This window comes from Pseudonaja textilis, chromosome 2 (assembly GCF_049901715.1).
Source record: "Pseudonaja textilis isolate UNSWEBS1 chromosome 2, rPseTex1.2, whole genome shotgun sequence".
In the NCBI taxonomy this organism is placed as follows: Eukaryota; Metazoa; Chordata; class Lepidosauria; order Squamata; family Elapidae; genus Pseudonaja; species Pseudonaja textilis.
The window spans coordinates 7,881,098-7,905,089 of NC_141991.1; the positions used below are offsets into that span (position 1 = coordinate 7,881,098).

At 45.3% G+C, this 23,992-nt stretch overlaps 1 protein-coding gene across 3 annotated transcripts in view; it reads right to left on the bottom strand.

Annotated features, from left to right (window-relative positions):
• Positions 1–3,977: 3,977 nt before the first annotated feature.
• LOC113452095 (uncharacterized) overlaps positions 3,978–23,992 on the bottom strand; it is a 69,482-nt gene continuing 49,467 nt past the window's right edge. For 2 of the 3 annotated variants that reach the window (XM_087927707.1, XM_087927710.1), the window contains exons 2-4: positions 9,512–9,594; positions 8,119–8,245; positions 3,978–7,384 (exon numbers count right to left, since the gene is read on the bottom strand). In XM_087927707.1, the coding sequence (XP_087783833.1) occupies positions 5,517–7,384; positions 8,119–8,245; positions 9,512–9,594 (2,078 nt within the window). In that variant the 3' untranslated portion in view covers positions 3,978–5,516. Of the gene's footprint in view, positions 7,385–8,118; positions 8,246–9,511; positions 9,595–12,072; positions 12,468–23,992 lie in introns of those variants that run through there. The other variant, XM_087927708.1, reaches the window with a different exon arrangement.

A 23,992-nucleotide genomic window follows, 5' to 3' on the forward strand; every position in this document is an offset into this window, starting at 1 on the left:
GTTAGGTGACTCATATTCCTAACATTCCCCACTTAAGGAAGGCCAGTGGCAGCATCCCCATGGTCACGTGGCCAAAATTCAGCTGCTTGGCAACCGACATGTATTTATGACGGTTGCAGAGTCCCCGGGTCATGGGATTGTCTTTTGCGACCTTCGGACAAGAAATGGGGGAACCAGATTTGCTGAACAACTGTGCTACTAACTTAACAACTATGGTGATTCACGAAACAACCCCAGCAAGAAATATCCTCAAATGGCACAAAAATTCACTTACCAAATGTCCCACTTAGCAATGGAAATTTTGCACAGAACGGCAGTTGTAAGGGGAAGACCACCTGTGTCTGAAGGGTTAATGGGGCCCATCTGAGAGCAAGGCAACTTTGAGATGTATTAGACAACCACAATTCAGTCCAAAGTTTCTTACCCCAAAAGAGGAGAATAAAGATAAAAGGGGGATTTTCCTCCCTGCTTTTTTGTGATACTGTCCCCAATAAATGCAGAACCATTTATTTCTCCGTAAGAGAGTCCAACTAACACTTCCATTTTGTTTTCAAAGTTTTTTTTTTTTTAGACAAACATAAACAAAACAAACAAAAAACATAAAACCATCTTTTAAGTTACATACAGTGTGTCGGTTGGTACAAATCTCTTGTGCACAATCTTTACAGTCATTCCCTTCTAATTCAAATTAGTCCTCATATTATAAATCAACTATATATATTTATATTATCATTATTATTTGTTTATTAGACTGTTACTACATTCCATCATTTTATATGAGCAAATCCCCATTTTTACTTAACCTATTTTATAACATTCATTTCATCCTCACCAATCTATTCAAAAACAACCTATCCTTACATTACTTTGTCTCTATAGTTCTATTGTACTTGTATTATAAAGTATTTCATTTCCCTATTTTATTATTTTAACCATAGATAAAATAAATCCCATATCTTATAAAATAGTTTATCTTCTTGCTCTCTAATTTCAAGTGTCAATTTACTCATTTCTGCGCTCCATTATTTTCTCAATAACTTCATCTTCCATTGGAATTTTCTCATTTTTCCTGTTTTTAACAAATACAATTCTAGCTGCTGTTAATACATTTACAATCAAATATATCAATTCTCTGCTGTATATTTCAGGTATAATACCCAATAAAAATATCTCTGGTTTCAAATCTATATGTTTTTTTGTCATTTTTTTCCAACCACGTGTGGATTTTAGTCCAATATCTTTTAGCCTCTGCACACATCCACCACATATGATAGTAAGATCCAGGTATCTGATGACACTTCCAACATTTCTCTGACATGTTCTTAAACATTCTTGCTATTCTTGCTGGGGGTAAATGCCACCTGTAAAACATCTTATAGAAATTCTCTTTATATGCTGTTGTCATTGTCATTTTATAATTTCGAGACCATAATTTTTGCCATTTTTCTAAGTCTATCCCACATCCAAAATTCCCCAAGCAATCATTATTTCTTTTACTTGTCCTTCTTCTAGTTTAACCTCTAATAAATGTCCATATAATTTTGTAATCATCTTTTCATCAGTACCTGTCAAAATTTTATCCAACTCAGTTAATTTATCATAAAAACCTTCTGTTTTAAGATTTTTATTATATCTAGATTATATTTGCACATATGAAAACCAATTCATTCTTATTTCTTGTTCTAATTCTTGCATAGATTTAAGGTCACCCTTTTCATTTAATATTTTGCCATATCTGACTGTTTGTTCCATTTTATAAATTACTGGATACTCAAATGCTTCAATAGTTGACAGCCAGACTGGTATTTTTAGGTAATATAGTCTTTTAATTTTCTTCCATATTAATAGCAAAGCCTCTTATATGTAGTGCCTCCTAAAATACTCATGTGTTTTAGTCCCCTTGTACCATAAGAAGGCATGTCATCCTAATAACAAATCATGGCCTTCTAATGTCAATAATCTAATATTCCTTAATGTTATCCATTCCTTAACCCACATCAATGTTGTCGTCTGATAATATAATTCCCAGTTGGGTAAGCCAAAACCTCCTCTTGTCCTAGAATCTTGTAGTAATTTTAATTTAATTCTCGCCTTCTTTCCCTGCCAAATATATTTCCATACTATTTTGTTTAAATCTTCAAAATAATCTTTCCTTAACTTGATTGGAATTGTCTGGAACAAATATAAAATCCTTGGTAATATATTAATCTTAATTGTAGATATTCTCCCTATTAAAGATAATTCAAATTTTCCCATTTTGCCAAGTCTGTCACAATCTGTTGTTTTGAGTTTATAATAGTTGTCCTCTTTAAGTGTGCCACATCTAGCTGTTAAGTATATTCCTAAATATTTAACTTTGTTTGTGATCTGAATCTTCAAAGTCTCAGCCAACTCTTTCTTTCTTTTTTCAACTATGGTCTTTGTCAGAATCCTTGTTTTATCTTTATTTATTTTGAAGCCAGACACCAATCCATATGCCTTAATCTTTTCTATTAATTTGGGCACTGTTTCTTATGGATCTTCTAAGATAAAGAGCAGGTCATCCACAATTTCTTATGGATCTTCTAAGATAAAGAGCAGGTCATCCACAAATGCTTGTAGTTTATATTCTTCCTCTTGATTTTCATTCCTTTTATTTCCCTAACCTCTCTAATACTTTTATTTAGTACCTCCAAGGTCAACACAAACAACTGAGGTGACAACGGGCAACCTTGCCTACTTCCTTTCTTAATATCAATATTTTCTGTTAATTCTCCATTTATCATTACCTTTGCTGATAGCCTACCAATATTGCTTCAATGATTTGAATAAATTTTCCACCAAAGCCCATCTGCTCCAATTGTACTAACATAAACCGTCAATTCACATTATCAAAGGCTTTTTGTGCATCTAGGAATATCAAAGCCATTTGCTTCTCCAAATGTGCCTCATAGTATTCCAAAGTGTCCACAATTATTCTCATATTATCTTTAATTTGTCTCTTTGGCAGAAATCCATTTTGATCAGAGTGTATAAAATTATTCAAGTATCTTTCTTTATGCCATTACTGAAACAACGATTTTATAATCTGAGTTCAGCAGTGAAATAGGTCACTAACCCTTCCATTTTGAAGTGGAAGAAAACCTCTGAGCTAGGAAATATTTAATGATTTAAAAGGACTGAGGTAAAAAATTGTTTAAAAACTATTTAAAAGAACGGGGAAATATTTAATCCCTCCATTTAAAAGTATTTGAAGTTCAGAAGAAAAACTACTTCTACGTAGTACAGATGCTCCCTGACTTACAACATTTCATTTAGCGACCGTTCAAAGTTACAATGGCACTGAAAAAGTGTGTTTTTCGCACTTACGACCGTTCAAGCATCCCCATGGTCACATGATCAAAATCCAGACACTTGGGAATTTACTTGCATTTATGACGGTTGCAGTGTCCCGGGGTCACGTTCCGATGAGCAACGTCAATACGAAAACCAGATCTGCTTAACAACCATGTTCCTAATTTAACAACTGTGGGGATTCACTGAACAACTGTGGCAAGAGAGGTCACAAAATGGAGCAAACTTCACTTAACAAATCTCTCACTCAACAACTAAAATTTGGGGCTCATTTGTGTCGTCAGTCAAGGACTACCTGTGCAAAATATTTCTTCTACTTAAACAGCTCCAAGCCATTTAGAGCAGGCCGGATGCATTGCGTGCTGGACCGGCCCCTCCCCGGTTTAGCGGAGGGGAAGAAAGTTCCGATACATCAGATGACGACACAAGTTTTATACCCCCCCAAATATAGAGCCTGCTTCATGTTTGCAGGGATTCTGGCATATTTGCCATTTCCTCCTCAATAATTGCATTTCTAGCGTGGTTGAAAGAAGGAACAAGATCACCCTGAACAAAAAGGCCCTTTTGGTTTTCGTTACCTTTCCTGCCCCAACGTTGAGTCCGTTACCAGATATGCCAAGGCCTCAAACAGAACACATGGAAGAGAAGGTTGAAAGCAAAAACTTTATTGTGCAGAAAAAGTAACCTAAGGAAATCTCCCCTCTTTCTGTATCTCTCTGTCTATGAGGAAGGAAAGGGGAAGATGTGGAAAGAAAAAAGGCAATGGCTTCCGACTCCCTTTGGATCAGTAATAACATCAAAGCAAAACATTTTAGTTTTAGATACCACGTTTTCCCCAAAACAAGACGCAGTCTTATATTCTTTTCCGCTCAAAAATAAGTGCCAGGATGTACCCACTTACCTAAGGACTACTATAGCCATGCCACCCCTGCCCCAACACCTATCATGCTACTACTCGGCATCTTCTGTGTTGTACACGTGCCATTGCGTATTTGAGCGATGGCATCATCGCGATGAGCCTTGAGGCATTCGGCCACAAGCGGCGGCACCAGCACGACAAGCCTTGTGGCGTTCTGCTGTTAGTTGGCGGCACATGCACGAGCCATATGGCGCAAGCTGCTACAACCGTCTGCAAAAGTCAGGCAGCAGTGCAACAGGTGTCAGGATATGGGAGGTCTGACTGTGGCTGCCCTCAGGTAAGTGGGTAAGGAGCAGGGATGGGATTCTACCGGTTCGGACCAGTTCTATAGGACCGGTTCTTCTGATTCTGCGCAGTTTGGAGAACTGGGAAACCATGTCCCTGGCTGGCCACACACCTCTCTGTTCAGTCAGTCTTTATCGTGCATGTCTGACATAACTGACTGCGTTCTTTCTGCCCAGTCACCCCTTAAGGTATTTCTTTTTTTCCCCCTTCCTGATCAGCTGTGATCAGCTGTGCCAGGATCCCCCTTGCTGCTATCTCACTGCTTTGGCCAGGAGGCAAAAAGGGACGCGCTCCATTTTTTGCCTTCTTGGGCCCCAGGGAAGCCTTCTGGGAGCAAAAAGTTTCACTCACAGGAAAACATTGTCCACACTCCAAGCATTTATAGGGTTTCTCCCCGAGTGAACTCTTCTATGGATCCTGAGTGAACGATTTCAACTAAAGCCTTTTCTGGACTCATGACATGTATACGGTTTCTCCCCAGCGTGGATCCTCTTGTGGATCCTCAGTGCTCCAGAATCACTGAAACATTTTCCACACTCCTGGCCCTGATAGGGTTTCACCCCAGTGTGGATGCTGCTATGTACAACATAGCTATTTTTTGCCCTGAAGCTGTTTCCACACATGCGGCATTCGTATGGTTTCTCCCCAGTGTGGAGCCTTTTGTGAAAGTGAGGGCCCCCAAATTGTTGAAGCATTTGTCACATTAAGTGCACTTATAAGGCTTTTCACCCGTGTGGATCCCTTTACGGAGAGCAAGACTCCGTGGATTACTGAAGCTCTTTCCACTCTCAGTGCATTGACACAGTTTCTCCCCAGTGTGGATTCTTCCGTGGGAAGTTAAGTGGCTGGATTTAGGGCAGCAGTGCAACTGATGTCGGGGTATGGGAGGTCTGAGTGTGGCAGTCATCAGGTAAGTCGATAAGGAGTGCGTGGGGCAGCTCTATCCATCCCCCACTTAGATTGAATTTCACGCCGAATGTCATTTTTTCCTGCTGTGCATCTTCTTATGGCAATTAAAGTTACCCCTGGTTGTGAATTTCTTTCCACACTCCACAGACTGATACGGCTTCTCCCCTGTGTGGATTCTTTTATGGAGCCTAAGATTCCTGCCATCTTTGAAACTCTTTCCACACTCAATGCATTTAAACGGTTTCTCTCCTGTGTGGATCCTATTGTGGTAGCTCAGCTGGCTGCTCACAGGAAAACATTTCCCACACTCCAGGCATTTATAAGGTTTCTCCCCCGAGTGAAGCCTTCTGTGACTCCTGAGTGAATTATTTTGACTAAAGCTTTTTCCGCATTCATGACATGTATACGGTTTCTCCCCAGTGTGGATCCTCTTATGGATACCGAGGACACCACTCGTCCTGAAAGTCATGCCACACTCCGTGCACTTATACGGTTTCTCCCCAGTGTGGAGCCTTTTGTGACGAGAGAGAGTCGCCAAATCAGTGAAGCATTTGTCACATTCAGGGCACTTATAAGGCTTTTCACCTGTGTGGGTCCTTTTATGGATATTAAGGTGACTTGTTAGACTGAAGCTCTTTCCACACTCGGTGCATTGGTACGGTTTCTCTCCAGTGTGGATTCTTCTGTGGGAAGTTAGGTGGCTGGATTTACGGAAGCTCTTTCCACACTCCAGGCATCTGTATGGTTTCTCCCCTGTGTGGGTCCGGTTGTGGGCAGGAAGGCCACCAGGATGGGCAAAGCGCTTTCCACACTCCATGCATTGAAAGGGCTTCTCCCCCGTGTGGATTCTTTCATGTGACTTAAGGTGAACTTTTTGACTGAAGCTTTTTCCACATTGCAGGCATTTATAAGGTTTCTCCCCTTTATGCATCCTATTATGTAAGGTTAGCGATGAGGTGTTGCTAAAGCTTTTTCCACACTCCAGGCATTCATAGGGTTTCTCCCCTGTGTGGATCCTCTTATGGGAGGTAAGGGCACCTGAGGCACTGAAGCATTTTCCACACTCTGTGCATCTATATGGCTTCTCTCCTGTGTGGATCCTCTTATGTAAATTGAAATTGTTTTTTTGTGCGAAGCTCTTTCCGCACACCGTGCAATGATACGGCTTTTCCCCCGTATGGATCCTGTTATGGTGAATGAGGCCACTTGCAGAGCCGAAGCTCTTCCCACATTCCAGGCATTTACATGATTTCTTCCCAGTGGGGCTTTTTTTCTGGGAATTCGGTTCCTTGCTCTGAGTAAACCTCATTCCACCCTCCCTGCATTGATGCAACTTCTCCTCTCTGTGGAGACTTTGATGGGAAGTAAGGGAGGCGCTGCTTCCGACGGTCTTTCCACAGGGGATGCATTCATGATGCTGCTTCTTTTTGTGAACCCTCTGATGTGAATTAAGATGGTTTTTCTGCCTGAAGGTCCGTCCACAATCCAGACATTTGTGTGGCTCCTCTGCTTTGTGAATCTTTTTATGCAGTGCAAGAGAGCGGCTTGCACTGAAACTTTCTGCACACTCCGTTGATTTCAACAATTTCCCTCCTTCTTCTATTCTTTCACGTAAAGGAGGAGGAAGGCTCCTTCTGGGGTGTTGCCTGCTTCCATCTTGTTTCTCACCAGCAGGGCTTTCGCCACAGTCACATAATCCAGATTCATTGCAGAGTCTTTTCCCACACCTTGAACACACTTCTTTTTCATGGCTATCATCTGTGTCCAATAAGACATTGATAGCCAGACAAGGTAAACCAGAGCAATTCTCCAGCTCCCCCGTTAACTGGCTTTGCTCTGAACTTTGCCTTCCATATATCTTTTCTGCAACTTCCTTTTTGTCTTTTGGCAAAGGTGCTGCTGCCTCTTGGCCTGAATCCTCCATCTCCCATCTGTCACCTGGTTGCAACAATAAAAAAAGAAACGTTAACACAAACTGTAGTGTGAAAGCGATTAAGCAATATTGCTCTATTTGAACAGTATCAAACTTCTTCCAAACTCCCATTTGTTCAAAACATTGTGCTGTATTGGTATTAATGTGGAAAAAAGAGTTGTATTGTTTTTACAGAATTGTAAAAAGACATGTTAGCCTGTGAACAAAATACATTCTATATATTTCTAATTCTCATGAACTAGGCTGAAGCTTGAGAATTGTATGTAGGAGCTAGGATTAGAGGCCTCTGCTATGCTGGAATCCGACCATAACCAGATTTCATTGATATGATAGTTACTCTAGAGACAACCCCTGGGAACTAGGACCATAAAAGGAAATTTGTAAATAAGGGCAGGGGGAGATAGAATTAGAGTCGTGGGAGATGTAATCAGGGGTGGAGATAATGTATTCACTTTAGACACTTTGAATAGGTTGTGACATCATTATTACTAAGCCAATGAAGAAAAGGTGGGAGGTAAATTGGTAACTGTGCTAGAGAATATAAGGCAAAGTATCCAGTGTACCTGTGTGTGTGTGTGCTCCACCCACCTTGCAAAGAGAATAAAATTACCATTGTTTTCACTTGGAAGTTTTGGCTGGTGATTGTTTATTTCCAAACTAGACAACAAATCTCACATTAAGTTGATATAAGATTTGACCTTTGGTTACTAAATGTCAGTATCTTAACAGAATCTCTCACCCAATGAGGCAATGTTCCTCTTGTTTTCCAGCATGACCTCTTCGTACAGGGCTTTTTGCTCAGAGTCCAGCAGGGCCCATTCCTCCATGGAGAAAAACACAGCTACATCCTCAAATGATACCAAATCCTGACACAGGGAGAGGAGAAAAACCCAACATATTCCATGAATATTCCTAACAATGAACACTCCAATGGATTACATGCGAGTCTTCTTCTTAATGAGAAACCTCCACAGTTTTCAATTAGGGCAAAGAACATGTAGGATATTGAATTTGGTAGCTGAAAGAGTAAAGTCTACAATAGGCCGGAACACAATTGTAACTGATTAGAGAGAGCTGACTCATGCAGGATGCAATCTATGCTATGATAATGTTTTAGATTTACCTCACAATGTTCCTGTGTTCCTGGCTATCTTATGTTCTTCCTGTTCTGGATGATAACAAAGACTGCTGTAAATGTGTAGGTTAAATATATTGATATTTATATAAAGGACTACAAGTTCAGATTACGTATCTCTGACTTCATCTTGACAGCTGCTTGCAATTCCTTGACAGACATCTGTTCTGGAGAACTTTTACAGAAACAAAGTGCCTCTGGCTAGAGATACATCTAGTTAATGTTTTATTGGTTTGGTTGATTCCACAGGAGCAGCAACCCCAAATTACTTTGCTTTCTGCTGATGAGCTAGACTTTGGGTAAATTGGCCAAACCCAACACCAATTTTACCCACGGTGGTGACCTGATTAATCATGCCGAATCAAGGGAAGTGGGGTTCAACATTTAACTTCCATGCAAAAGTCAAGCTTGGACTTTTCTTTTCACCTTGGGCTTAGTATTAGCACTGCTTTATATAACCATAGTAAGGCCACACCTGGAATACTGCATTCAGATTTGGTCACCACATTACAAAAAAGATGTTCACGTTTTGGAAGAAGTGCAGAAAAGAGCAATTAAGATAATTAAAGGCCTGTAGACAAAATATATGAAAAACTGGATATGGCCAGTCTAGGGAAAAAAAGGACCAGGGGAGACACAATAGTAGTGTTCCAATATTTCTGGGGCCGCCCCAAACAAGAGGGGGCTCAACTTATTTTCCAAAGTACCAAAAGGCAAGAGAAGAAACGATGGATGGAAACTAATGGTGGATAAAGGCAACCTGGTATTAAGTAGAAACTTCCTGACAGTGAGAACAATTAACTTAACGGTTTGCCTTCAGAAGTTGTGGCTGGAGATTTTAAAGGTGAGACTGGACACCCACTTGTCTGAAAGGGTATAGGGTCTCCTGCTTGAAACAGGGGGATGGACTAGAAGATCTCCAAGATCCCTTCCAATTGTGTTATTCTGTTATTGGGAGATTGGCACACCTGGGGAGGGGAGGGGAGAATCCTCCTACCTGCGTTGGAAGCTCAGCCACTGTTGATCCTCCACTACAAAGAACTGAAGTTCCAAGAGATGAAGCCATGGCCATGAGAGGGTCTAGGAGTGGAAACAAAGCAGCAAAGAAATCATTGGCTATTATGTTCTTGAACATCCAGTGCAGAAGGCTGATTTTAGCCTATTTCTAGGCTAACTAGAGACCCCCTTTCCTAACAGACAGGAAGCAGCAGGTGAAGCTAGGCAGAATCACATCCGATAACTGTACAATCAGCACAGCCCACCCCCCATGGCTGGATGCTTTCTCCACTTCTCTTCTCCCTATATATCAATGACTGCATCTCAAACGATCCATCTGTTAAAATACTGAAGTTTGCAGATGACACATCGGTGATTGGTCTCATTCGAGACAACGACGAATCCGCATAAAGACAGGAGGTTGTACAACTTGCCTCATGATGTAACTGGAATAATCTGGAACTGAACACACTCAAAACTTTAGAAATGCTGGTAGACTTTAGAAGCAACCCTCCCAGACTACCACCTCTTACAATAGTAGACAACGCAGTATCAACAGTAGAGACCTTCAAATTTCTAGCTTCTATATCACATGACCTAAAATGGACACCTAACATCAAAAATGTCATCAAAAAAGCACAACAAAGAATGTTCTTTCTGCACCAACTCAGAAAGCTCAAACTGCCCAAGGAGCTGCTGATCCAGTTCTACAGAGGAATAATTGAGTCTGTCATCTGCACCTCTATAACTGTCTGGTTTGGTTCTGCAACCCAACAGGACAGACACAGACTTCAGAGAGTAATTAGGACTGCAGAAAAAACAGTTACTACCAACCTGCCTTCAATCGAGGACCTGTATCCTGCACAAGTCAAAAAGAGGGCTGTGAAAATATTTACAGACCCCTCACATCCTGGACATAAACTGTTTCAACTCCTTCCCTCAAAACGACGCTATAGAGTGTTGCACACCAGAACAACTAGACACAAGGAGAGTTTTTCCCCACATGCCATCACTCTGCTAAACCAATAATTCCCTCAACACTGTTCAACTATTCACAAAGTGTACACTACTATTACTGTTACATCTTGTCACCTACTCCTTATCACCCATCCCCTCCCACTTGTGACTCTATGACTGTAACTTTGTCGCTTGTATACTTATGATTTATATTGACTGTTTCCTAATATGATGTCATTGCTTATTTGTACCCTATGACTACTGCTAAGTTTTATACTTATGATTCTTGACATATGTGTCTTTTCTTTTTATGAACACAGAGTGCATATGCACCAAAACAAATTCCTTGTGTGTCCAATCACACTTGGCCAATAAAGAATTCTATTCTATTCTATTCTATTCTATTCTATTCTATTCTATTCTATTCTATTCTATTCTATTCTATTCTATTCTATTCTATTCTATTTCTATTTCTATTTCTATTTCTATTCTAGTTAGGTGAGTCCTTTGCAGCCACAGCAACAACACACAGAAGCTCGTTCTGGGTGAGAGGAGAACCGAAAGGTGTGGACGGACCATGGATTGGATTCAGAGGCAGATTATCTCAGCCATGAATGTGTGCATTAAAGGACCACAGAGCTTGACCTGCTCCCATATCCAGGGATTTATGCTGAGTTGTAAATCAGGAGTACTTGGTCTGGCTTGGCACCAACAAAAGAGGCAGAGTCCAATTCTCTCTGGGTCAAACATACTGGTAGTCCTCGAATTACCACCTTTCATTTAGTGACCATTTGAAGTTACGATGACACTGAAAAAAGTGACTCATTACTGCTTTTCACATAGCTATTGTAGCATCCCCATACACATGCTATCAAAATTCTAGTGCTTGGCAACTGACTCCTATTTTTGATAGTCACAGCATCCTATGGTCACTTGTTGCCACCTTCTGGCAAGCAAAGTCAATAGAGAAGCCAGATTCCCTTCACCATCACTAACTCAACAGCTGTTACTAACTCAACAACTGCAGAGGTTCATGTAACAACTGGAGCCAGTAAGGTCGTAAAAGGGGGCAAAACTCACTTAACAACTGTCTGGCTTAGTATCAGAAATGTTGGTCCTAAGTGTGCTGGTAAATCAACTATACCTGTATTCAGGTTTGGATAAAACTGGGTTCTCTCATAAGGCTAGGAAAGATCCTGCATTATTTCTTCAGCACACTTTTATATTTAAGTTACTTTAGAATAGAATGGAATGGAATAGAATAGAATAGAATAGAAGCAAACAGAAGCTCCTGGGAGGGATCGCCCCCTTTCCCTCCGGCCGCTTTAGCAGCCATTCAACCCGGAGCCTTCCGGACCTGAAACAGCCCCAGAGGGGAAAGAGAAAGTGCCGGGAAACGATCGGGAAGGGCCGGCAGAATCATCTCCCCCAGGAGGAAGTGGGGAGGGCAGGAGCGATCTTAGCAGCGCCCCAAGAAGGCTCACCTTCGCCTTGAAGGCTCACTTGTCCGGGCATTTCCCCAGGTGGGAAAAGGGGAAGGAAGGAAGGAAGGATGAAAGGAAGGAGGGAGGGAGAAAGGAAGGAAGAAGGGAGGGAGGTCCTTACCTGGCGCTCAAAAGGAAACAGGCGGCTTTGTTCTTCGTCCGCACTCTGCTCCTCAAGTGATGCGCGCAGGAACAGATCCACGATCCGCTTTCCTCGCAGCCCCGCCGGCCACGCTCCCTCCCTCCCTCCCTTCCCGTCGGTGGATCCCCCTTCTCGGGAGAGCCCCAGCCAGGACTTCGCAGAGCCCAAGCAGGAAATGTTTACACTTCTTTCCCCTCTCCGTCCAGCTCCTCCCATTGTCGAAAGGGCCGAAGGCGCCGCCCACTCGGGACTTCCCCGGCCTGGCCCCTCTCCATCTGCCCGGGGAAGCGGTCCCCAGTGGGAGGGTCAGCTGGGCAGGGAGTCCAGGGCTGCTTCTCCCAGGGCGGTCAGAGAAACGTGGGGTGGGGGGAGAGGGGACGACGCCCAGGGACAGGAGGAGCGGGGGATGAGGAGCAGTTAGGAGGGAATTACAGAATAACAGGGCTGGGATGGGACCTTGGAGGTCTTCTAGTCCAACCCCCTGCTCAGGCTGGAAACCCTGTAGTACCATCACAGGCAAAGGGTTGTCCGATCTCCTCCTTCAAAACTCCTCCTTTTGTCTTCAAAAATCCTCCTGTTGTCAGGAAAAGGGAGTCTGTTTGCATGCGCTTATTCTGACAGGAGAGTCCTCAACTTACAATGTATTTCCATAGAACGATGAACAATCAGGATTGCCTCTTAACAGCAAATACTCCATTGCTCCTTTGCAAGCAGTCCTGGACTCAGAACAGTCTGTTCAAAGGCACAGAAAAAAGTGATTTAGGATGGTTTTTCCCACTCAAGAAGGCCAGTGGCAGCATCCCTATGGTCACGTGGTCAAAATTCAGCCGCTTGGCAACCGACTCGCATTTATGACGGTTGCAGTGTCCCCGGGTCATGGGATCGTCTTTTGCGACCTTCAGACAAGAAATGGAGGAGTCAGATTTACTGAACAACTGTGTTACTAACTTAACAACTGTGGTGATTCATGCGACAATCCCAGCAAGAAATATCCTCAAATGGCACAAAAATTCACTTACCAAATGTCCCACTTAGCAATGGAAATTTTGGATCAAATGGCAGTGTAGTAGCAATTGAGATCCTGTAGATGATGCTAGCAGCAAACTGCAGTGTCTGATACAGGGGCCTCTTTTCATGGTCTCATTCTCTGTCTTGGGTTGGGAAATATCAGACTTTCTGGACTTACAGGTGATCTCATTTTACTAACATCAGTAAACATTTACTAACATTTTACTAGGTTTTCAAGATGGCTGCGCACATGGATGCTGCGGCTAACCGCTCCTCCTTTCAATGTATGGTGTGTATGATTCTGTTGTGTGGTTTGGATCCTTTCCTTGATTGAATCCTGTGGGGCAAGGAGCATCCAAAGTCGGCATGCCATGTTACAAATTGGACTGAAATGTGAAAAGGCTATTACGGATGATTTTATACATTCTCAGAACATAGCGAAGGAGGCAGTTAGGCCCCTGGGGGAGCCATGGATCACTATCCCTGTAGGAAGGAGGAAGAGGCGGAGAAAGAAGAACAGGAAGAGGAAGAGAGGATGCCGTGCTGGGGTTTTCTTTAGGCTGAGTAAGTGTCAGCTTCAAGATCTCTTCGGCTACCCTAACTGCTATCTATCTCATTTATCTCTCTCATATCCTATCTACTGTATCTTCTCTACTGCTAGGCTTAATTCTTTCGGCTGTCATTAGCAACAGGGTGGTGGTGGTAATTGTGGGGGGAAGAGAGCTGGAGGTGTTTTGCATTCCTTTACTGTGGGTAAGCAAGAGGAGGGGGTGTATGATTTCTTCTTTTCAACTTTCCATTTCCTTGCTAGCTTCTATCCCTTTTTGCGCAGCTGCGAAGTTTTATCAAAATATGTCAAGGTCAACGGACAGAGGCCTCATCACCACCTGAAGATGCCCACATGATCATATTCAGAACTTTTAATTGGAAGAGACTTCTGGACTTTGGGGGGTGGGAACAATTCCATTTCTTTGTATATGTGATCTGCGCGCCAAATTCTCAGATTCGGAATTCCATCTGTAGCTTCCACTTTAATTTCCAGTAAAAGAATAACTTTGCTCTGATCCATGGAGTCTGGGTATTTCTTTCTTGGATTTTGAAGGGAGCACACACTGACATTATTTCCACACAAGCCTTCAATTCCAAGTATATTTCTTACCAATGCAAGACCTCTGACTAACAAAATGGATGAATTAAGGCTACAGATTGCGAAGACTAAATTCATCAGGAACTGCTGTGTTTTGCTAATCACAGAAACTTGGCTTCATTCACTTATTCCAGATGAAGGTGTTGAGCTGGAAGGCTACATCAGTGGCCCCCAACCTTTTTTGTCCCATGGCCCAGTACCGGCATCACAAAATGATCCATGGACCGGTACCGGCATCAGTGCGCACGACCAAGGCAAGGCGAGCCGAGCGACCGGCCAGCCAGCCGTCCCCCGCTTCTCTCCGCCACCTTCAACTCCTCCTTTGTACCTTTGTCGATGGGCTTTTTGGGCTCTTTCTTAATCTCCTCCTAACGCAAGACTCCACCGCCATCGGGACGGCTCTTCGTTGGAAGCCGCCCCCCCACCCTTGTTGAAACTAAGGCGTGAGGATTCCTCCAGCACCCAAACGCCGCTTTCCAACTGACAACCGACAAGTTCACCCAGAAGCACTTTCTCAAGCGCCGCCGAAACAAGATGGCGGCACCCACTTCTTTACGGCCTGGTAAAAAATGATCCAAGGACTGGTACCGGTCCGGGGCCCAGTGGTTGGGGACCACTGGGCTACTTAACTCACCAGCGGGACAGGAGTAGAGATTCTGGCAAGATCAAAGGGGGAGATTTAAGCAAGGGTGGGATTCAAATTTCTTAACAACTGGATCTGTGGGCGTGGCCTAATTTGTGGGTGTGGCTTGGTGGTCATGGCTTGCTGGCTGGGCGTGCCTAGGGGGTCATGTGACTGGAGTGGGCTTGGCCAGGTGGTCATGTGACTGGCAAACCGAATGTAAGTGGTCCTCGCTTAATGACCAGGTCCTCGCTTAATGGCCAGTTGCTTAGCAAGTGTTCTAATTTACAACTGACCTCCACAGAATTACTTGGCCTGTTTTTGGTGTTTTGACAGCCATATACACACACACACACATACTTGTGACCAGTTACAACATTCCACAGTCTTGTGACTGAGGTTTTCTATGTTTTTTGCCAGTTTCCAACAATTCTTTCTGGTTTCTGGTTAAAAATGCCCATTGGGGAAAATTGACTTTTTAAACAACCATTGTTTGCTTAATGACCACAAGGTTCACTTAATGACCATGGTGCTGGCCTAACCCAGTGGTATGCAACCTTAAACACTCAGAGCCATTTTTCTATTTTCTTTTAAACAGATATCTCTGTCTCTGTCTTTCTCCCTCTTTCTTATCTGTGTCATCTTTTTCTCTTTCTTCCTCATCTCTCTTTCTCTCTCTGTTTCTCATTTCTCTTTCTCTCTCTCATGTACAACTGCTAAGTTGTAAGGAAGCTGTTTTTTTATAATCCTATTTCTTTGCAGTTTTTTTTCACACACATTTGTGTATATGTATCCAATATTCTTCCTTCCTTTCCGCTATGTATTCAAAAGGGGCAATGATTTTGTGTGTGTGTATGTGTATAGCATGTATATATGTCACGTCAAGAGGTGCCTTGCCTGGCCCCTCCCCTCCCAGCCATTTTTTGCCACCCCCAGCCTCAACTTATCTATAGTTCTATAAAAATGGTGTTCACCTTTTTTTGACTTTATTATTTACGTACTATAGATGTACTTTTATGGACCACTGAAAGGAGGAAATAGCTCACATGCTTTGCCCAAGAGGGTGATAGGCAACAGGCTTTCAAGGGGCTGCCAGTAAGAAGGGGAGGGCAATGTATTTTCCAAAGCACCAGAAGACAAACAAGAAGCAATGACTAAGACTAAGAAGAAACTTCCTGACAGTGAGAACAATTAACCAGCTTGCCACCAGAAGTTCTGGAGAATTTTAACAAGAGACTGGACAGCCGTTTCTTTGAAATGGTATAGGGTTCCCCACAAGGTCCCTTCTAAGTGTTATTCTGTTATTCTGACACCTTTCCCAGGACCTCAACTCAGAGTTTGGCATCCTCAGTTCTCCTGCCTGAGCAGGGGGTTGGACTAGAAGACCTCCAAAATCCCTTTCAACTCTGTTAAACACACCTGTATTTATGCTCTGGACTGTAGACTTGTAAACCCTGAAAAATACCTGGGCAAAAGAAAGGCAGTAAAATCACTCTAGGTGCAGGGACAGTGTAAAATATTAATATATGATAAATAATGGAACCATTAAAATTAAAAATAATAGCACAGAGTTTTCTCCCTTCTTTCTTTCTTTCTTTCTTTCTTTCTTTCTTTCTTTCTTTCTTTCTTTCTTTCTTTCTTTCTTTCCTTTTTCTTTCTATTTCTCTTTCTTTCTTTCTTTCTTTCTTTCTTTCTTTCTTCCTTCCTCTCCTTTTTCTTGCTTTCTTTCTTCTCTCTCTTTTACATACACACACACACACACACACACACACCCCTCTATGATTCTGTAAAGATCTCCTGGTGGAGCAGGGGACTGGACTAGATGATCTCCGAGATCCCTTCCAGCCCTAGATTGCTGCGCTGTTTCAGAGTCTTCTGAAGCCAGGGTTTGTGTCCTTCCTTCCTCTCCTTTTTCTCTCTCTCCCTCCCTCAGTGTGTCTTTCCATCCATATTTTTCATTCACATTCTCCTCCCTCCCTCTTTTTCTTTCTTTGTCTCTTCCTTCCTTTCTTTGTCTATCCCTTTTTTTCCTTTCGTTTCCTTTCTCTTTTTCCTTCTCTTTCTTTCCTTTCTTCTCTCTCTTTCCCTCTCTCTCTCTCTGTGTCTGTGGCTCTCTCTCTCACCTCTGTATCTCTCTCTCTCTCTCTCTCTCTCTGTGTGTTTCTCTCTCACAGCCCCTCTCCCTATCTTCCCCTCTCCCCCCACTCTGTCTCTCTCTCTCTTTCTCTTTCTCTCTCTCTCAAAGCCGACTGGGCCAAGCCAGCAAGTTCAGACCGATGAAAGCATCCCTTCAAGCGACCCTCCTCCTCCCTCTCCTCCTCTCGCGACCGGCCGGTACCGGGCACAGGGCAGGCGGCTGTGGCTGGCAAAAAACGAAGAAATGAAAGAAGTAGCAAAGAACACCAAGGAAGGAGAGCTTGCTGGTTTGGCCCAGCCGCGGATTTGAGGGAGATGGAGAGAGAGAGAAAACACACACACAGAGTTAGGGAGGTGTGTGCTCTTTACCTTTTAAAATTCTTGATTTTCTTTGTCTTTTAAAAATCCTGGTAATGTCCTTTATTTATGCCCTCTTTAAAAGATTCATAGCATGTTTTGAAGGTGAGGCATGTGGTGAATAACACAATTATCCCAAAGGGGGTGGGGTGGGAAGAAGATTGGTTTGTCCAGGCTCAATGACAGCTAGAAACTTGAAGGCTTCATTTCCTGTTCCTGTCATGCAGCTTTTTTGGATGGATGAAATTTCTGCTCCTGTGGCGTGGGCGGTCGGTTGGGGCTGTGGAAACTGGAAAGGAAGCATGTTGCTTCTGCAATACTTACAGGAGGGTCATTTTCTCTTTCTTTCTCCCTCTCTCCCTCCCTGTTTCTCATCTCTCTCCTCCACGGCAAGAGCAGCAGTGTCAGGCAGTGTCTCGGGAGAAATATCACCACCCCCCACCCCACCATGTATTCCTCCCATCTTGTCTTGAGTAGCCTCACACAGCACCAAACTTAGCGCCAAATTTAGCGTGCTTCACAAACGAGGCGGCGCCATTTGCGAAGCGCGCGAAGTTTAAAGGTGCTGCGCAGCGCGTTCCCCTCCCCCCCGTATTTTCCTTGCCCGTGAGCAGGGCTCGCGTCTTTAAACTTCGCGCGTTTTACAAATGAGGTGATTCCAGCGCCGTTTCCGCCACATTTCTGAAGCGTGGCTCCCCTCCATCTCCCTCACAAGCAGCCCCGCGCTGCAAGGCACCTTTGAACTTCGCGCGTTTTACAAATGAGGCGATTCCAGCGCCGTTGCCGCCACATTTGTGAAGCGCATATGTTATGTCTTTAGGACTGGTTGGGGTTTCCAACCAGGTCCGTTCTTTAAGTGGGAGCACCAGCAGCTCCCATTGGTTGGCTCCATTTGACAGTCGGCCATAAAAGCCGGCTGTCAGGCTGAGCCAGTTGTTGTTCGCTAGCAAGTCTGCCTGTTAGCTGGCAGACGCGACAACCCTCGTTCTTTGAATAAAGCCTTGTTGATTGCATGCTCTGGTCTAAGCCTTTCCTTTCCTTCAAACTACAACACTGGCGACGAAGGTGGGATCAGAAGGCTAGCCAGAAACACTTGTTCAAAGAACTAGAGCCGCAGCCGTTTCGCTTACCGAGCCTCGGACTCAGACTCCTGTTATCAGGAAGTGAAAGTTGCGAGCGTTAGAACCGCTCGAGTTAGAATCGCCGCGGTTAGTGAAAGCCGGGCGCTGTCAGTGAGAGTCGCGAGAGTTAGAGCACCACGGCTAGTGAAAGTCGGGCGCTGAAGCCGCAGCCGCCCGCGCTCGCAAAAAAGGGCGCGAAATTCAAACAGCTGTCACTAACTGAAGTCACTAGAGCAAAGTTACGGCGCTGAGAGCCTCAGCCGCCACAATCACAAAAGGGCGCGAAATTTGAATCGTCAGTTACGGCGCTGTAGCCACAGCCGCCAAACGCTCGCAAAGAGCGCGAAAACACAAACTGCCTTCATGAAGGCTGAAGTCACTGAGCGAGTTTTAGGGCGCTGTAGCCACAGCCGCCAACGCTCACGGTTAGCGTTAAAGCAGGGCCACGAACACCCAGTGAGACAGACCAGACTGCCAAGAGACTGAGGGATCCAGAATGAATGTCAATTCGGCATTCCTACCATTCAAACCCGATGAGGAGAAGTGGGATTCGTATAAGAATCGCTTCAACCACTTTATCGATGCCATCGGATTGGCTGATGCTACGGAGCAGAGGAAGAAATCCTACTTCCTCAGCTACTGTGGGGCTGCAGTCTACAACACCGCCTCAGCACTTCTAGCCCCACGAGAGATAAGGAACGTCCCATGGACTGAGCTGTTGGAAACACTTTCCAACCACTATTCACCAAAACCGTCCCAGATCGCTAGACGTTTCGCCTTTAGAATGAGGAAGCAAGCTGAGGGGGAATCCATCAACCAATACATGGCAGCCCTGAGGACAGCAGCTCTACATTGTGAGTTTAAGAACTATTTGGACGATATGCTGCTCGATCAACTCGTCTGTGGGGTAAGAGATCTAAGGCTCCAAAGACGTTTGTTGGCCAGAAAAGATTTAAATCTTCCCCAGGCCGTTGAGGAAGCCTTAGCTGCTGAACTCTCAGCCCAATCAGCAGCTGAGATCCAGGGCACTGCACCCAAGCCCAGCACTTCCACCGTCCGCTCTGAAGAAGTGGTGAGCGAAGACGACCCTGCAGAATACTCAGACATTCATCGTCTCAAGCCAATGAGACAGCCGCAGGTAGGAGTGAGGCAAAGAAACAACAGTAGCCCAAAACAAACTCTTTTGTGCCTGACCTGTGGAGATTCCCATTCCCGGGCATCTTGCAGGTTCAGAAACGCCAGCTGCCACAACTGTCACAAGAAAGGTCACCTCGCAAGAGTCTGCCAGGCAGCGCACGCTTCTCCACAAAAATCTCCTTTTTCTCCTGGTTCCCGAAGGCAAGTAGAAAACTGCTATACTTGCTACCACGCTAACCACACATTTTACACCCCCAATAAAATTACACTTTCTGTCTTATTAGAAGGTAATCCCTGCCGCATGGAGGTAGACATGGGGTCAGCGCTCTCAATCATTTCCTGGGACACGCTTAAGAAGATCCAGCCCAGACTGACAAGGAACCAGCTTCAAAAGTGCCATCTCACCTTGAGAGACTACCAAGGAAAGAACATCCCCGTCCTCGGGAAAGGCAAGTTCCTCGTTAAATTCCAAGCCTTCAAAGGCCATTTGCCTTTAGTGGTTGTTAATGGTGCCCTCCCTAGTCTTTTGGGGTTGGATTGGTTCCCCTCTCTCGGCCTTAGTATAAAAGGAGTCCATGCTCTCTCAACTTCTGATGTTGACTCCTTATTCTCAGACTACTCCGACGTTTTTAGTAGCGAGTTAGGCTGTTATAATGGCACTCCCATCTCCTTCTCAGTAGACCCCCAGGCAGTCCCCATTCGCTTAAAACCACGTAGAGTACCCTTCGTCATCCGCCCCAAATTGGACACGGAACTAGACAAGCTCCTCAAACAAGGGGTGATTGAACCCACTGATTTCGCTAAGTGGAGACCCCCATAGTCACCCCACTAAAAAAAGATGGTAATTTAAGAATTTGTGCTGATTACAAGACATCAATCAACCGTTATCTACAGGTTAGCGCATATCCTGTCCCAGTCATTCAGCACCTGTTACACACATTCAAACCTGGCACCATTTTCGCCAAACTGGACATGTCACAGGCATACCAACAGTTCCCTGTGGATAATCAAACGGCTGACTTACAGACCATAGTTACACACAGAGGGGCATTCAGATGTAAACGTCTCCAGTTTGGCGTAAGTGTAGCCCCAGGTATTTTTCAATCACTGATGGAGCGAATTCTCCAAGGTCTCCCTGGCGTAGTGCCATATTTCGATGACATTTTAGTCTCAGCCAGGGACAGACCCCAACTCATCCAGAGAGTCAGGGCAGTATTAGAGAAGTTCAGGCAGCATGGCCTCAAACTAAAACGGGAGAAGTGTGCCATCGCCACTAGACAGGTGGACTTTCTAGGATACAGGCTAGATGCCTCAGGCATCCACCCGGTGGAATCTAAAGTCAAGGCCATCCACGAGGTACCCATGCCTATCAACAAAACTGAGTTACAAGCCTTCCTGGGGTTATTGAATTTCTATGCTTCATTTCTCCCACACAAAGCGTCAGTGGCTGAACCGTTGCACAGACTCTTAGACAAAAACACACCATGGCACTGGGGACCCAAAGAAAACCATGCATTTAAGGCAGTCAAATCTCTACTCACCTCTGAGGCTGTCTTAATCCAATTTGACCAATGCCTCCCCTTGGTCCTAGCCGCAGACGCATCCCCTTTTGGGATAGGAGCTGTCTTAAGTCACAGACTCCCCAATGGCTCCGAGGCACCAATTGCCTTCTTTTCAAGAACCTTCTCAGCGACTGAATGTAATTACAGCCAAATTGATAAGGAGGCCCTGGCTGCAGTAGCAGCAGTCAAAAAAATCCACAAATTTCTATTCGGGCACCAATTCGAACTCATTACCGATCACAAGCCGCTTCTAGGATTATTATCAGGGGACAAGCAAACCCCACAGATATTGTCGCCCAGGATGACCAGATGGACCTTATTCCTGGCGGCTTACTCATACAAACTGGTCTATCGTCCCGGAAAAAATCTAAACCACGCTGATGCCCTCAGCCGCTGTCCCTTGCCAGCCCCAGTCGAGGACCCAGCTCCTGTGCATGCTATATTCGAGGTAAATGAGCTCAAGCTGCCAGTGACTGCGGACGACATCGCGTCACATTCAAAAAAGGACAGAACAATCGCCCAGGTTCTGGACTGGGTAGGGAGGGGGTGGCCGGAAACTAACTATCCAGTTGATTTCACCCCATTTAAAACTCGCCAGCAGGAGCTTTCTAAGTTGCAGGGATGCCTGTTGTGGGGTACCAGAGTCGTCATCCCAACCACCCTTCGCATACCCATCCTGAAGGTGCTGCATGAGGGCCATCCGGGCATCGTACGGATGAAGGCGTTGGCTCGCAGTTACGTCTGGTGGCCTGGGATGGACGATCAGATCACCAAGTGGGTAAGCTCATGTCGACCCTGTCAGGAGTCTAGGGCAGCCCCGCCAGCCGCCACACCCACCAAGTGGGAAAGTGCCAATGCCCCGTGGTCACAGCTTCACATCGACCTGGCCGGGCCAATGCATGGCAAGACTTCCTTGGTGGTCGTGGATTCATATTCAAAGTGGATAGACGTGGCCTTGCTTCCCACGACCACCACCCAGGCAGTTGCTAAAGCCTTGACTCGTTTTTTCGTGACTCACGGACTTCCTGACACACTGGTCTCCGACAATGGCCCCCAGTTCACTTCGAGCGAATTTAGCAGGTATGTCACCAATCTGGGCATCAGACACGTCCTCACGGCCCCCTTTCACCCTGCTAGCAACGGGTTGGCAGAGAGGGCAGTCAGATCGGCTAAGGAGGCGCTGGCCAGGTTCGGCCAAGAGGACTGGCATTCTAGACTGTCTCATTTCCTCCTGAGCCAGCACACTACACCTTGCACAACTACGAACAAGTCCCCAGCCGAACTGTTAATGGGGAGACGCCTGAGGATTACTTTAGATAGGCTACACCCCCACTACTGCCCAGACACCCCTTTGGGGTCTGACAGTCTGGTCAGAGATTTTGCTTTACAGGATCTAGTCTTTGCTAGGAACTTCGCGGGGGATCCGCTGTGGGTGCCAGGAAAGATCGTGGCTGTCACGGGTCCAGCTCGAAGACGGTCGCGTGTGGCGGAGGCACCTGGACCAATTGAGGAGGCGACGGAGCAGCCTGACCAGCTCAGAGCCGTGCCCACTGGACAGTTTTCAAGTTCCCCACCAGAGTCCAGTCGAGAGTTTCCAGAGGGACCAACCATTCACCACAGAGCAGAGGGAGCCGGCAGTACACCGGGACTGCCAGCCTGAGACTCCACCACTACCACCCAGCGTGGTCATTGGCCATTCGGGCAGAGACTGTTCTCCGTTCCAGCCGAAAGGCAGGGACTTTCCCTGGGTCCATGATCCTGTGCCAAGCCAAGCCCACTCCCCAACGCCCTCTAGCCAGGGCTCCGCGAACTTGTGGCCACCCAGTGACTTCCCTGAGCTACGACGCTCCAGTCACCAACACAGACCACCAGCGTATCTCAAGGACTATACATGTTCCCATCTAGGGGGAAGGGGTGTTATGTCTTTAGGACTGGTTGGGGTTTCCAACCAGGTCCATTCTTTAAGCGGGAGCACCAGCAGCTCCCATTGGTTGGCTCCATTTGACAGTCGGCCATAAAAGCCGGCTGTCAGGCTGAGCCAGTTGTTGTTCGCTAGCAAGTCTGCCTGTTAGCTGGCAGACGCGACAACCCTCGTTCTTTGAATAAAGCCTTGTTGATTGCATGCTCTGGTCTAAGCCTTTCCTTTCCTTCAAACTACAACAGCATATTTCCCCCGCTGCAAGCAGCCTTCCCAGCCTCGCTTCCCCAAGGGGGAAGCATAGCCGGGGGAGGAAAGGCAAGCTGTTGAGCCCTGGCCCAGGGTTTGCCATACCTGGGGGGGCCAGGATGAAGCAGCAGCAAGAAGGCAATGGCGATGGTGACAATGGTGTCCAAGGAACGCAATGGCAGCGATTCTGGTGGTATCTGGGCTTCCAGGACTAGCTTCCCATCCCGCCATCTGTCAACTGTTTGTGTGGGCAAGGAGGGGTGGGGTCGACGAGGAGGGGCGGGGCCAGCCAGGGGTGCCATTTGCCGGTTCTCCGAACTGCACAGAATCATAACACCCACTTCTAAAGAACCGGACAGAACTGGTAGAATCCCACCCCTGGGTTTAAGCCTTTAGGTGAACAAAAGCTGGTGTATCAATACAAAGACTGTAGACAGCCACTGCTCCATGGATCTGAAGTATATGACTCTTAAATGTAGACCCATATATCTTCCGCGGGAATTCAGCGTGGTTTTGATTACTGCAGTCTGTCCCACCTGATGCCAATACTACCATAGCTTTGGGATTCTTGTATAACATTGTTAGTAATCAGCAGAATAAGTATCCTGATGCTGTGCATATCATAGTGGGGGACTTTAATCA